Raw genomic sequence first — 13038 nt, 5'->3', positions numbered from 1 at the left:
CACATTTCTTTGGTGTCAAAGAGAAATGCTTTTAGACTATGGCACCCCTACAGAATGTAGAAATATAAAGCAAATTGAAGGGGGGAATTATCAATTCATTAGAATTCAGTCATTTGCAACCGTGGCTACACTCAGCCGTCTCTTATATGTAACTTAGTGAAGAAGATTTGTCCTCGGCCACAATCAGCTAATCATTGGTTTTTCTTTTACAGCAAATTTATTTTATGAATGAAATCTGTACAATAAAATTCTGTGCACACGTGGTTTCATTGTGTTGTGAAATTACAGCAAAGATGTGTATTTTGAGTGCTCTGCGTTCATAAAGTTCATAAGAAAAATATAATGATGACGAAGATAATAATGATATTAAACCAAGGACTCACTCACTTCAAAAATATAATGGTTGAATGAAGTAAAGACAAGAAATTATAGCCAAAGGATAATTGAACTCACATTAATAATTGTCACATTCTCACATTTACTTATTTAGCTGTAATTAAGAACCAGGCACGGGTACACATGTTCTGTCTGTAGCTCAATCAGCTACCAAACCGGCACCGGAGTGTTTCAACTCCACACAGCTGTCATGGCTTAACATCACGCCAGCTAGTAGGTGTAGTGATATAATGCTATGTATATCCACTGGAACTACACTAGGTGTTATGTACTACCCGGACTGTTATTATGGTTACCGTGTATGGTTATTACGTCTGCCTACTGAGCCACGATTAAACCTGAGTTCTATAACCCGGTGTGGTCATTGATCCTCTACCAATACTACCGCAAGTATTACTTCATGGTGGCAGCGGTAAAGTACTCTCTATGAAGAATGAAGATAGACTGATAAAATCTTCCGTGGATAATTTCTGTCATCATTCAAGCAAGAGTGCGCCGGAGCTGAGCTAGCCGCAAAGCTAACTAGCTAGCTAGCAACAGGAGACGTCATGGCATCGCATCTACCGACGATGAATTGGTCAGACCCGGACCTGGATGAGGCAATTTCACCGTATAAACAGAAAATGACTCTGTATTTAGAAGATGAAGAAATAAATGGCGCAGCTAAAGAAGTGTAACGTGCATGGATAAGAAGACACGCTGGCCGCTGGCTCGCGGGGATGACCCTTTAGTCGAGCGGTTAACGATGTCTCCTGCGGTGGGGGCGATACGGGTTCGCGTCCCGGCCGCGGCAGTTCCTGTGGTTGCGTTGTCCCCCGAATTCGCTACATTGGTGTCAGAAGTGGGATGGAGCGACCGTAAGGCCATCGGAAGCGTATGCGCCCTGAGGCGTGAAGGAGCTGATATGCTTAAGCGCGGGGACGCGCTTCCCGAAGGAGGGGGGTAGTGTAACGTGCATGGATAACAAGACACGCTGGCCGCCGGCTCGCGGGTCTGACCCTTTAGTCGAGCGGTTAGCGATGTCTCCTGCGGTGGGGGCGATACGGGTTCGCGTCCCGGCCGCGGCAGTTCCTGTGGTTGCGTTGTCCCCCGAATTCGCTACATTGGTGTCAGAAGTGGGATGGAGCGACCGTAAGGCCATCGGAAGCGTATGCGCCCTGAGGCGTGAAGGAGCTGATATGCTTAAGCGCGGGGACGCGCTTCCCGAAGGAGGGGGATAGTGTAATGTGCATGGATAAGAAGACAGGCTGGCCGCTGGCTGGCGGGTCTGACCCTTTAGTCGAGCGGTTAGCGATGCCTCCTGCGGTGCGGGCGAGACGGGTTCGCTTCCCGGCCGCGGCAGTTCCTGTGGTTGCGTTGTCCCCCGAATTCGCTACAGTATCAAAGGCAACACCCCAGAGGCTGCAGAGAACGGCAGCACAAAAAAAAAGAAGAATAAGCCCTTGGATGGGCAAGAACATAGTAAGAACACAAAGATTGAACATGTTAAACATAAGAGATAGAAATAAATAAATAAAAACCTTAACTGTAAAATTAACTTCCACATGTGGGGTCTTCATTGTGACCCTAAATAAAGCCCAGATGGAGAGAGGGCTTTGAGGGGAATTCTCTCCCCCCGATTGGTGGGAGAGGGGCCTTTGTCCATTCTGATAGCCATTTAAGTCTATGACTAAGGAACTACCCCCGACCATTAAAAGTATATTCATAGTCATCGCCAACAAGATGCTACTCTAACATGCAGTCATTATTTACAATCTGTTATCCCATAACTGAAAACTATGTCCTCGGCTGCCTTTTTTTTTTTTTTTAATAGAGACTCACCCTCTCTTCTTCTCTTGGCTCGCCAGTAAACGTCGATTTCTAGTTCTTTCAAAATCATGCACAGTCACACTGGGTCCTGGCGCCTAAAAGCCTGGAGCCTTTCCTTGTAGTCCGGAAGTCTGCCGCCATTGTCTCGCTGGTTTCCCGGTCTCCTGTTCGTGCGCCATGATAAACTCTGAACCTGATCAAGAAGAGACACCGGGTGTTTGATTACAGTCACTGGGAGCCCTCTCTTTGCCATGTCTCCGGTCACTTCCTCCGCCGAGCCATACAGTACTGTTCCTTCCTGGTAGCACACTCTTAGCTTCGCTTTTTCAAAACATCAGGTGCATAGTCGTGATCGAGATTTACCCATTTTCGAGATATTGATGGTATGCATTGACGTCACTTTCCCACTGGAACACGCCCCCCAGTCACCGTGAGTGGCAAAACATCCCGTAACATGGACGCTTCTAGTAGGGGAAAGAGTGAAACCGGGACTATAACGCAAGATTATCTGCTTAAATTAAAGGAAGTTGGACTTGAAAGTGACCTGTACAAGCGACAACGTTAACCAGTTGACTAAAGGGTCCGACCCGTTAGTCAAGGACCAACGTGTCTAGTTATCCACACACGTTACACTACCCCCCTCCTTCGGGAAGCGCGTCCCCGCGCTTAAGCATATCAGCTCCTTCACGCCTCAGGGCGCATACGCTTCCGATGGCCTTACGGTCGCTCCATCCCACTTCTGACACCAATGTAGCGAATTCGGGGGACAACGCAACCACAGGAACTGCCGCGGCCGGGACGCGAACCCGTATCGCCCGCACCGCAGGAAACGTCGCTAACCGCTCGACTAAAGGGTCAGACCCGTTATTCAAGGACCAACGTGTCTACTTATCCGTGCACGTTACAATATAAAGCAAAGCCTGAAGGTAGGCAAAAGTCTTGACGCTTGGTCCCACTTCAAAGCGGGATTTCTTGGCAAAATTAAAGAGATTGGTTGTATATGGACAGGTTTGTACAAATATTTATTTTATTTTATTAAGTTACCACTGTGAAAACGTTAACGTTAAGCCAACCATTCTCCCCTTTGTTTGTAGAACACAACACAAGGACATTTAAAAAAAATGCTGACAAAAACTTATGAAAGATGCTAAATATTTAATTGATGAGTAGTCAATACAGTATATGACTTTATGATTTTGCCATTTAACGTTACCAAAAAATCCAACATAGCCTAACGTCGGCCTACCTGACACAAAATGGAAACCGCAAATCCACGGTTCGGTGCCTGGATTCCAGTTGTTTCTGCGAATTGCAGCGATCCATTTGTTTCTCTTTACCTTATCTTTCGGGAGTCTGTAAAAAGATAACTCCGATTTCTTGTGAAATCTATTAGTGCAGTCTATCACACAACAGCTCTTTCCCATTTTAGATGCGTTTTCGCTGTATTCAAGCTGGACGTTAACGCTGCCACTCAGTCTTTCTGCCACTCAGTGCCGCGTTACCGCTGAGTTCCGCATCGGTGACGTCACCCGCATACCGCGCTTTTGCCAAGCCAGTCTCAATATAAATCTGCAGGAGCGAGCAACCGATGCAACGTTTGCAGCAAACGACAGTTGGTCGTCCAGGATCACACACAGATTCCTCGCAGTCCGAGTTGACGTCACCACAGTGTTGTCCGTGGTGATGGCCAGGTCTCGGTGCGGGCAACCTTTCCCCGGGAGGAACATCAGCTCTGTCTTGTCCGGATTGAGCTTCAGGTGGTGTGTCGCCAATCCACTCCGAGATGTCAGTCAAGCAGACCGCAATGTGTGTCTCTACTTGTGTGTCAGAGGGAGGAAAGGACAAGATCCACTGGGTGTCATCGGCATAACAATGAAATGAAATCAGAGTCCATAGCTAGTAAAAGATTGTTCACCACTCCGGTCAGAGCAGTTTCAGTGGAGTGACAGGCCCTGAAAGCCGATCGAAAAGCTTCATAAAGGTGGTTTTCTTCTATATGGGTTGAAAGTTCTTGATACACAACTCTTTCTAGTACTTTAGAAAAGAATGGAAGATTAGACACTGGTCGATAGTTATTAAGAGACCCTGGATCGAGGTGCAGTTTTTTAAGTAGTGGTTTCACCACAGCTGCCTTAAAACTGCAGGGAACAGTGCCAGGGAACTCTTATATTCATTATTGAATCTGTACTATGCATCTGAGTAACTGGGCAACATTGTATAGCCTATATTTTGTACAGCAAGAAGGTAGATAGCTAGCATGTGCAAGTCCTGTATCTGTACAATACAAGTTTGTGTAAACGCTCATCAGCTTATATTACGTTGGCTGTTAAAGCGGCGATGTACTCCTGTCAATTAAGACACCCCCCTCCCCCCCAAAAAGGACATAAAGGTCTTGTCTCACTTGGCTTCCCCACGCCATGCCACTACCCCAGGCCATGCCCCATGCCATGCGACTGCTGTTGCTTGCAGAAATCAGGAGAACCATCATCTAGCCCTTAGCTTCGTGTGTCATATAAAAGATATAGAAGTACTGTATACACCGGCCTTTACAATCTCTTGTTTTCTGTACTTACCTGCAGGTTCGGTCGTCGTTTCGTGGTCCAGATCTCTCTGCTCCTGCAGCTGGTGGCTGGTGTGGGCTCTGCTTTCTCACCCAACATCTATGTTTATATAGCGCTGAGATTTTTGAGTGGAGCATCCACCTCTGGTGTCATCATCAACGTATATGTCCTTGGTGGGTAATACATTTCAACTTCTTACCTAATGTGTTTCAGCAATCAATCTGATCTCATTTAACTTTGATGAAAAATTTGAAAAGGTTTCATGCCTTAGTAAGAAAACTATGACATGAGAGGAACATTATTACTTTAAACCATGACTCATTACCTTAAACCTACAGCAACGCTTAAACACCTGTCCTAAATGGGTGTAGCTGGTATCACGTACTTGCATGTGAGTCACTGACAATAAATAGTAACAGGAGCAACTCAACTGATGACAATGTAGTTGCACAACTAGAAAAATCAAAGTTATTGATTGGGAAAGCAGGAAAGGCGTACCATTGTGAGTTACGGGAGACAATTTAAGAGATCTGAAGTTTTCTAAGCATTATATTCATTTATTGCTGTGAGTTTGAGTGCATGATTAAGAAATCTCCAACATTACATGTCTGTTCTGTACCACGTTGGATTTACAGTGATTGTGTCAAAATTGACATTTGTTTTCATGTAAATCTTCAGGACTGTAGCTTTAAGGATGTCGTTATTATCATTTAAAAGCTACAATCCCGAAGATTTACAGGGCATGCAAACATATTATGTCCTTCTTGGTACTTTCTAAAGCTGCGGTAATTAAGACACCAGTTTATCCATGAATATCCAAACACGAACAGTATTGTACCTACTCATTTTAATGGTTAATTTTGGGTAGAACCTTTCCTAGATGTTTTTTTATTGTTTTTACCATAGCAGCCAAATGCAAGATATATGGCAGAAAGTTGCAAGTTTGAAGAAGCGAAGTTGTTGCGGTTAACAAATAAATATGGAAGACAAAGCCTGAAGATCTTTCCAGTAAATGGCAGAACATCAGTCGCTAAAACTTAAGTATTTTTTTTAATTTTGTTTATCTTGTAGTGGTTATGGGGCTACATAATTCCCCTTATTGAGCTAGTAGGAACGTTAGTTTACAGCTGCTGTTTCCTCGGTTCGGGTTTACAGTGACACACTTAAGCTGCGCAGGTTTTTTGTTGTTGCTGTAATGGTGGAAGGAATAAATGGTGCACGTTGTGTAGCCGAAAGAGAAAGTTGTCACGACTCCTGCTTGAGCTCCTCTACAATCTAGCAGTTAGGAAGTTGTTTACACAATATCACTGATGATTCTTTTTAAATGAATGTGTGGGGTTAGAGTGGGAAAACACCAACACAGTCATCACATATTTGCATACCCTCCAGGTGGCTAAATAAAAATGACTTCAGGGTAGATGTGAATGTGTTTGGGGTATAAACCTGGCAGCCACCAACATTTTTGATGTACTTTTTTTCCCATTCAAAGGGGCTGAATGGACCGGTACCTCTAAACGGGCTCTGTTCATCGTCATCCCACACACTTTCTACTCAGTCGGACTGATGATGTTATCAGGCGTCGCCTATGGGATCCGCAACTGGAGGATCATGCACTTGGTGCTCTTCAGCCCTATCATCCTGTCCTTCGGTCTCTTCCACTGGTCAGTCTGCCCTCAGTGCTTAAGACAGTTTTTCTTTCTTTCTTTTTTTTTCTAGAGGATTTATGTTGCCTGGAAGATGTCCACTAAATCATTGTTTCCCAACCCACTGCTCGTTTAACTACAAGCAGGCCTAACTATGCAGGGTTACAATGAAAATCTGCAGGTCAAGGGGGGGGGGGGGTCCTTCAGAATCAGGAGAACGAATTTCCGCCAGGATGACTGTCGGAACTGCCGGTCTGCATGGGCTAGCAGTTAGCTTAGCCTGCCCCACTTCCACGTCTTGTCAGACCACCCTCGGTGTTTCATCCTCGGGTGCAGCTCCGCTCAGGGCCGTGGTCCTTGGGCCCACAGGATGCAGCAGACCAATTTCCCTCAGCAGATCCAGCACTAGCTCTCCCAGCAAGACACCTTCGACACACGTCCTCGCACTCCACAAGATGATAAAAACCTAAAAACACAGTCAAGGCTAGGCGAGGCCGCTGCGAGACTGCCCTCGGTGTCATCAGAACTGCCGGTCTGCATAGGCTAGCAGTTAGCTTATCCTTCCTCATTTCTGTGTCCTGTCAGACCGCCCTCGGTGTTTCGTCCTCGGGTGCAGCTCCGCTCAGGGCCGTGGTCCCTGGGCCCACAGGATGCAGCAGACGAAGCTCTCCCAGCTGATCCAGCACCAGCTCTCCCAGCCATCAAACGAAGACAAACTTAAACGCAGACGTGGACAAAGACACTGCATGGACAGTACTGGGTGAGGCCGCCGCAAACGTGAACTGCGAGTTCACATTTGAAGACCTGGGGGCTAGGTTGGGAAAGAATGCCCTAAGTGAATATTATTTTGATTTTATCCTGGTGGTGCTGACCACCACAGCCACTGTAGTGGTCCGCACAGTTTCTCCAAAGCAAGGGAGTCATATGGTTTGGTTTCAGCTCTTCTACATTCTCTTTTTGGTTTCACCAGGCTGCCCCCCCCCACACACACACATACACACTCCCCCATAACTGTCCAAAGACACAAAAGTTGGGTGAATTGGAGAATCTAAAAGGTATGAATGAGAGTGTGTGTGTGTGTGTGTGTGTGTGTGTGTGTGTGTGTGTGTGTGTGTGTGTGTGTGTGTGTGCGTGTGTGTGTCAGCCCTGTGATGAACTGATGGCTGGGTGTGGCAAGTAAAAACTATACATATGAATTCTACACTTTTTGTGTCCATCAGGGTTCTCCCGGAGTCGGCCCGCTGGCTCATGACGCAGGGTAGGAAGGAGGAGGCACGACAGGCGATCCGGAAGGCAGCTGGGGTAAATAGGAGGAAGGTCCCCGAAGCGCTGCTGGATAAGGTGAGTTGCATTCAGCCATGCTTCGGCTTCATCTTAAAACAGTCTCTATTTGAATCCAGTTAACATGATCAAAAACACTACAACTGACCATCATTTCATGTAGCTGGAGGTGGAGACGACTCCTGAAGCAGGAAGCATCCTGGACCTCTTCAGGGTATCTTATCTGAGAAAGTGTACTATCAGTATGGGCTGCATTTGGTGCGTATTCATAAATGATCAATTAATTAACATGAATATCTTCCTCCCTAACCTATCAGATCTGATATAAAACAACAAAGCTGGGCTAGGCTCCGGCCTCCCCGTGGTTTGGATAATAGATGGATGGATAAAACAATAATGTTCTGTAGATTGTATGTAGATGTTATGCATTCACAGTATCATAAGTCATAATGTTTGTTTAGACTGTTTTTGTGTCTCTCCCTTTCTCTTGGTAGGTTTGCAATAAGTGTGGTCTACTATGGACTCAGCCTAAATGTTGGCAACTTTGGCCTTGATATCTACCTCACTCAGTTCATCTTCGGCATTGTAGAAGTTCCTGCGCGTCTAGGCAGCGCGGTGATTATCGACCACTTTGGAAGGAGAATATGTCTGATAGTTACCCTGGTGTGTGGGGGCGCCACGTGCCTGTCGATCCTCGCTATTCCAAAGGGTATCCTCTAGTTTTACAATACATTTGCATTCTTAAAAAAACACCATAGTTTAATGGGGCATCCGGGTGGCGTGGCGGTCTATCCTGTTAACTACCAACATGGGAATCGCTGGGGAGCCGGATGTGGGTATTTGTCCTGATCGCTGCACTAGCGCCTCCTCTGGTCGGTTGAGGCGCCTGTTCAGTGGGGAGGGGGAACTGGGGGGAATAGTGTGATCCTCCCACGCGCTACGTCCCCCTGGAGAAACTCCTCACTGTCAGGTGAAAAGAAGCGGCTGACGACTACACATGTATGGGAGGAGGCATATGGTAGTTCTGCAGCCCTGCCAAGATTGGTAAAGGGGGTGGAACGGTTTGAAAGAGTGGGGTAATTGGCCGGCTACAATTGGGGAGAAAGGGGGGGGCAAAGCCCTTGTCTCTTGCTATACGCGCCACACATTTGTCCATTCATTATTTTGTCCTTGGTAAAGTACGGCAAACGGAGTAGTTCAGTTACAATGTGTTTTAAATAAAGTATACTGTTCAATAATTCTTCTTCTCTTTTGAATTTCAGTATAACGGTGGATGGAGGTATGGACAGTGGATTCAGTGAGGAAGGAGAAATCACTCAAAGACACCAAACTGTAAATTAGGTGTATGTCATTATCCGTTTCATATTGTATATTTTCCCCCTATCTATAATGTCGATAAACAGTTTCCACATTTCTTTGGTGTCAAAGAGAAATGCTTTTAGACTATGGCACCTCTACAGAATGTAGAAATATAAAGCAAACTGAAGGGGTGGAATTATGAATTCATAAGAATTCAGTCATTTGCAACCGCGGCTATGCTCAGCCGTCTTTTATATGTAACTTATTGAAGACGCCTTGTCCTGGGCCACAATCAGCTAATCATTGGTTTTTCTTTTAAAGCAAATTTATTTTATGAATGAAATCTGTACAATAAAATTCTGTACACACGTGGTTTCATTGTGTTCTGTGAAATTACAACACTCATGTATTTTGAGTGCTTTGAGTTCATAAGTGACATAGAAAAATATGATAATGATGATGATTATAATAATAATAATAATGGTGACGATGATAATTATTATTCATCCAAGGACTCATTCACTTCAAAAATAATAATGGATGAAGTAAAGACAAGAAATGATAGCCAAAGGATAACTGAACTCACATCAATAATGGTCACATTCTCACATTTACTTATTTAGCTGTAATTAGGAACCAGACACGGTACACATGTTCTGTCTGTAGATCAATCAGCTACCAAACCGGCACCGGAGTGTTTCAACTCCACACAGCTGTCATGGCTTAACATCACGCCAGCTAGTAGGAACAGAACAAAAACCACATTGTAAAGGAAAGGAAGCTGATGTACCTAGAAATCCAGAATATGGTGATATATGTTTCCTTGTACTCACCAGCCAAGGCAGTTATCTATGCCTCAGATTCATTAGGCCCCATGTCAGCAGTGGTCTTAAGAAGCCACCGGTTCTTGTGTTGAGTATGTCCAAAGCCCTCATCGTAATTCCCTTTCCTTCTGAACAGCTGTTTGTAGTGAAATATGCAGTAGAACTCCGCATGCAGAGGTGCATAGCTTTGCATGCTATGACAGAAAACACTTCATCAGTTACAGTACAAAATATCTTCAAAGGGAGGATAGGGCGCATTTGATTCTTGTCAAACAAGTGACTTGCAAAGGAAATGCAATGAGGATTCCTGTCTTTAGTGCGATATTTGTGACTAATGTGGGCTTTATCCTCCTCTCGATATCATTATTATTACCATTATGTTCATTCCGCATCATTTTAATATGTTTCTTGAAAATTTAAAGTACAGCTATGACCTTCACAGCAATACAGACCCCCCCCATTCTCCCCAATTGTATCTAGCCAATTACCCCGGTCGCTGCTCCACCCCCTCTGTCAATCCGGGGAGGGCTGCAGACTACCACATGCTTCCTCCGATACATGTGGAGTCGCCAGCCGCTTCTTTTCACCTGACAGTGAGGAGTTTCACCAGGGGGACGTAGCGCGTGGGAGGATCACGCTATTCCCCCCGAACAGGCGTCCCTACCGACCAGAGGAGGTGCTAGTGCAGCTACCAGGACACGTACCCGCATCCGGCTTCCCACCTGCAGACACGGCCAATTGTGTCTGTAGGGGCGCCCGACCAAGTCGGAGGTAATACGGGGATTCGAACCATCGATCCCTGTGTTGGTAGGCAACGGAACAGACCGCTATGCTACCCGGATGCCCCTGCAATACAGATCTGTGATAAATGCTGGCTTTGCAGCAGCAGCAGCTGCTTCTATTTGTAGGAAGAACATGGTGTGAGAAAAAAGATTTACTTCATTTTTGAGTTTTTTGAAGTGCACAGAATTTAAGTGCATATCAGTTAACTACGATTTTGTTCACCAACAATTTAGAAACTCAAAAACAACGCATTTATTATCTCCATGAAAATATTCTTGATTTCAAAATGTGTGAAAATCACAGGTTGTTAAAATTTTGGTGATATGTGCAGAAACTTGCGACACCTCACCTGAGCTTTTTCTTGCAGTGCTTGCAGCAGAAACAAGCTTTATGAAAGATGTATTTGTCTGCAATGATTTTCTCCATTGGGTAAACTGGTTTCAAGCAAGCTGAACACATATCTTGACAGGATGTTTGGAACTGACAGAAAGAGACAGAGCAACAATTTCTTTTTTTTTTCTTTTTTTTTCTTTTTTACAAAAAATGCATGATAGGAAGTTAAGCTATCAACAAATGCGATGGCAAGAGGGAAGACAACAAATGTATATTTAATTTCAAATCCAGTCAAAAAAAACAAATACATTAAGAATGCAACCTAAAAAAACATCGTCTAAATTCAACATGAATGCAAATGATAGCTAAAATATTTCATTCAATGCATGTCAAAAGAAAGGCAACATCTCAGTACGTTGAAAACTGTCAGTATATCACTACCAAATCACCTTTATTGAATGATGTCCCCAGGGGAGACTTATCTCCCTGTTCATTATCTTTACACTCAGGATTTGCTTATGGGAAGCTTGATCTCTGGATACGTGGCGACCTGAAACGTGGCTGGACTTGTTACAACCTGATCTCTAGATATCGCCACCGTCTCCGGCTGTGTTGCGACAACAGTTGAGGTCTTTGTCGAGTAAAACTGGTTGCCAAAGCTATCCATCTTCTCGTAGTTCTCCGTGACCATTCTGGTGCTGATGATGCTGTTCCCACTGGGGTCGGTCTGGACCTCGAGTACGCTGAGCTCACGTCTCGGATTCAGGGGGCTGTTGGGGGGTGATTGCTTTCGTCCCTCTTTAGCATCCTTCTTTTTGTATTGACAGGGGCTGTTGCATTTCAAGGTCTTGGTTGTGCGGAATTTCTCCTTCATCTTTGGACCGCATTGACAGGCAGAGCATATCATCGTGTTCTCTGATGGTGCCAAACATGTGTTGTCTTTCTTTTTAGCAGCAGACTGGATGGAGATGAAGGCGGGTGAGGATGGAGGACTAGCTCGCAGTTTTGGAGAAGGAACATCCAACATGGAGCTTATTTGGCCTCGTGGCAGACCGGCACATTGCTGAGGGCTCGAGCTCTGCTGTGTTTTCTTTCTACTTGATCCGATGCTAATTTTGCTAATGTTACCAGATGTCGAGGATCGCTGCACCGTCTCCAGGGACTCTTTGAACAGGCCAGACAAACCAGCGATGTCCGACTCGGATTTCAAAGTAGAGACAGAGTAAAGGGCCTTTTTTATGGCCTCCTCTATGTCCATTAGTCTGGCAAGGGTCTGCTCTTTTAGGTTAAGAATCTCCTCGCTGGCTCGTTCAAGATCTCCAAAAACATGATGGGCCATGGAGGACACAGTTTCCCTCTCATCTCTTCGTGCTGAAGACCTCTCAACTCTGCATTCCGACTCGGTTTGTTTTTGTTTCTCAGCTTGAGCAGCGACAACCCAGTCAGGGACATTCTCAAATATTTTTTTCAGAGAGCTTGCATCCACATCACTTGTGTCCTGCTCAATCTTTTCCACATTTGTCAGAATGTTCTGCAGCTGCTCTTGTTTTCGTAAATTGTCAAAAATCTCTATGGCCGTCATCATGTTTCCCCTCATGATCTCATCCATGTGAACAGAGAGCCTCTGTCGACGTTCCTCCTCTGTCTCCTCCTTCACTTTCTTATACCTCATCACAACTTTCCCCTCAGGTTGCGCATCTATTTTCTGTTTATTATCCCTGTCAAAAGTCTGTTCTTGTTTGCTTGGTTTGCTATATGACAGAGCAGTGGGATTTTCTCCTGTCTTTGCATCCAGACGTGTTAGAATAGCTGAGTTATTATCTCCAGATGTGTGTTCAGGTTTTTTGATTTCACTTTGGGCAATTCTTACCCTTTTTGGCTTCATTGGGATATTCTTTGCTGACATCCCTTGTTTCCCACCAAATTTCTGACATGCTTCACTAAAGGTAACATGACTCTCATCTGCCTCATTGCCATTCCCTTTGACTGAATAATTCTGACTTTCTTGATCTGCTGCAACATTCATATTCTCTGGCTGACTAACAATTTTCTCATCCATTTGGGTGTTACTATTATCTACTGTTGTGACCTTTGAACCGTGTGCTTGAT

At 44.9% G+C, this 13038-nt stretch overlaps 1 protein-coding gene across 1 annotated transcript; it reads left to right on the top strand.

Annotated features, from left to right (window-relative positions):
• Positions 1 to 965: 965 nt before the first annotated feature.
• LOC130130156 (solute carrier family 22 member 13-like) lies at positions 966 to 8410 on the top strand. The gene is made up of 6 exons (XM_056299893.1): positions 966 to 1006; positions 4785 to 4939; positions 6256 to 6427; positions 7630 to 7750; positions 7854 to 7948; positions 8185 to 8410. The coding sequence occupies exons 1-6, from the start codon at positions 966 to 968 to the stop codon at positions 8408 to 8410; spliced, it is 810 nt and encodes a 269-aa protein (XP_056155868.1).
• The last annotated feature ends 4628 nt before the right edge of the window (positions 8411 to 13038 follow it).

Source organism: Lampris incognitus, chromosome 19 (genome assembly GCF_029633865.1).
Source record: "Lampris incognitus isolate fLamInc1 chromosome 19, fLamInc1.hap2, whole genome shotgun sequence".
Classification (NCBI taxonomy): domain Eukaryota; kingdom Metazoa; phylum Chordata; class Actinopteri; order Lampriformes; family Lampridae; genus Lampris; species Lampris incognitus.
Note: the sequence above shows the minus strand (reverse complement) of the source record. Positions and strands in the feature narration are given on the sequence as shown.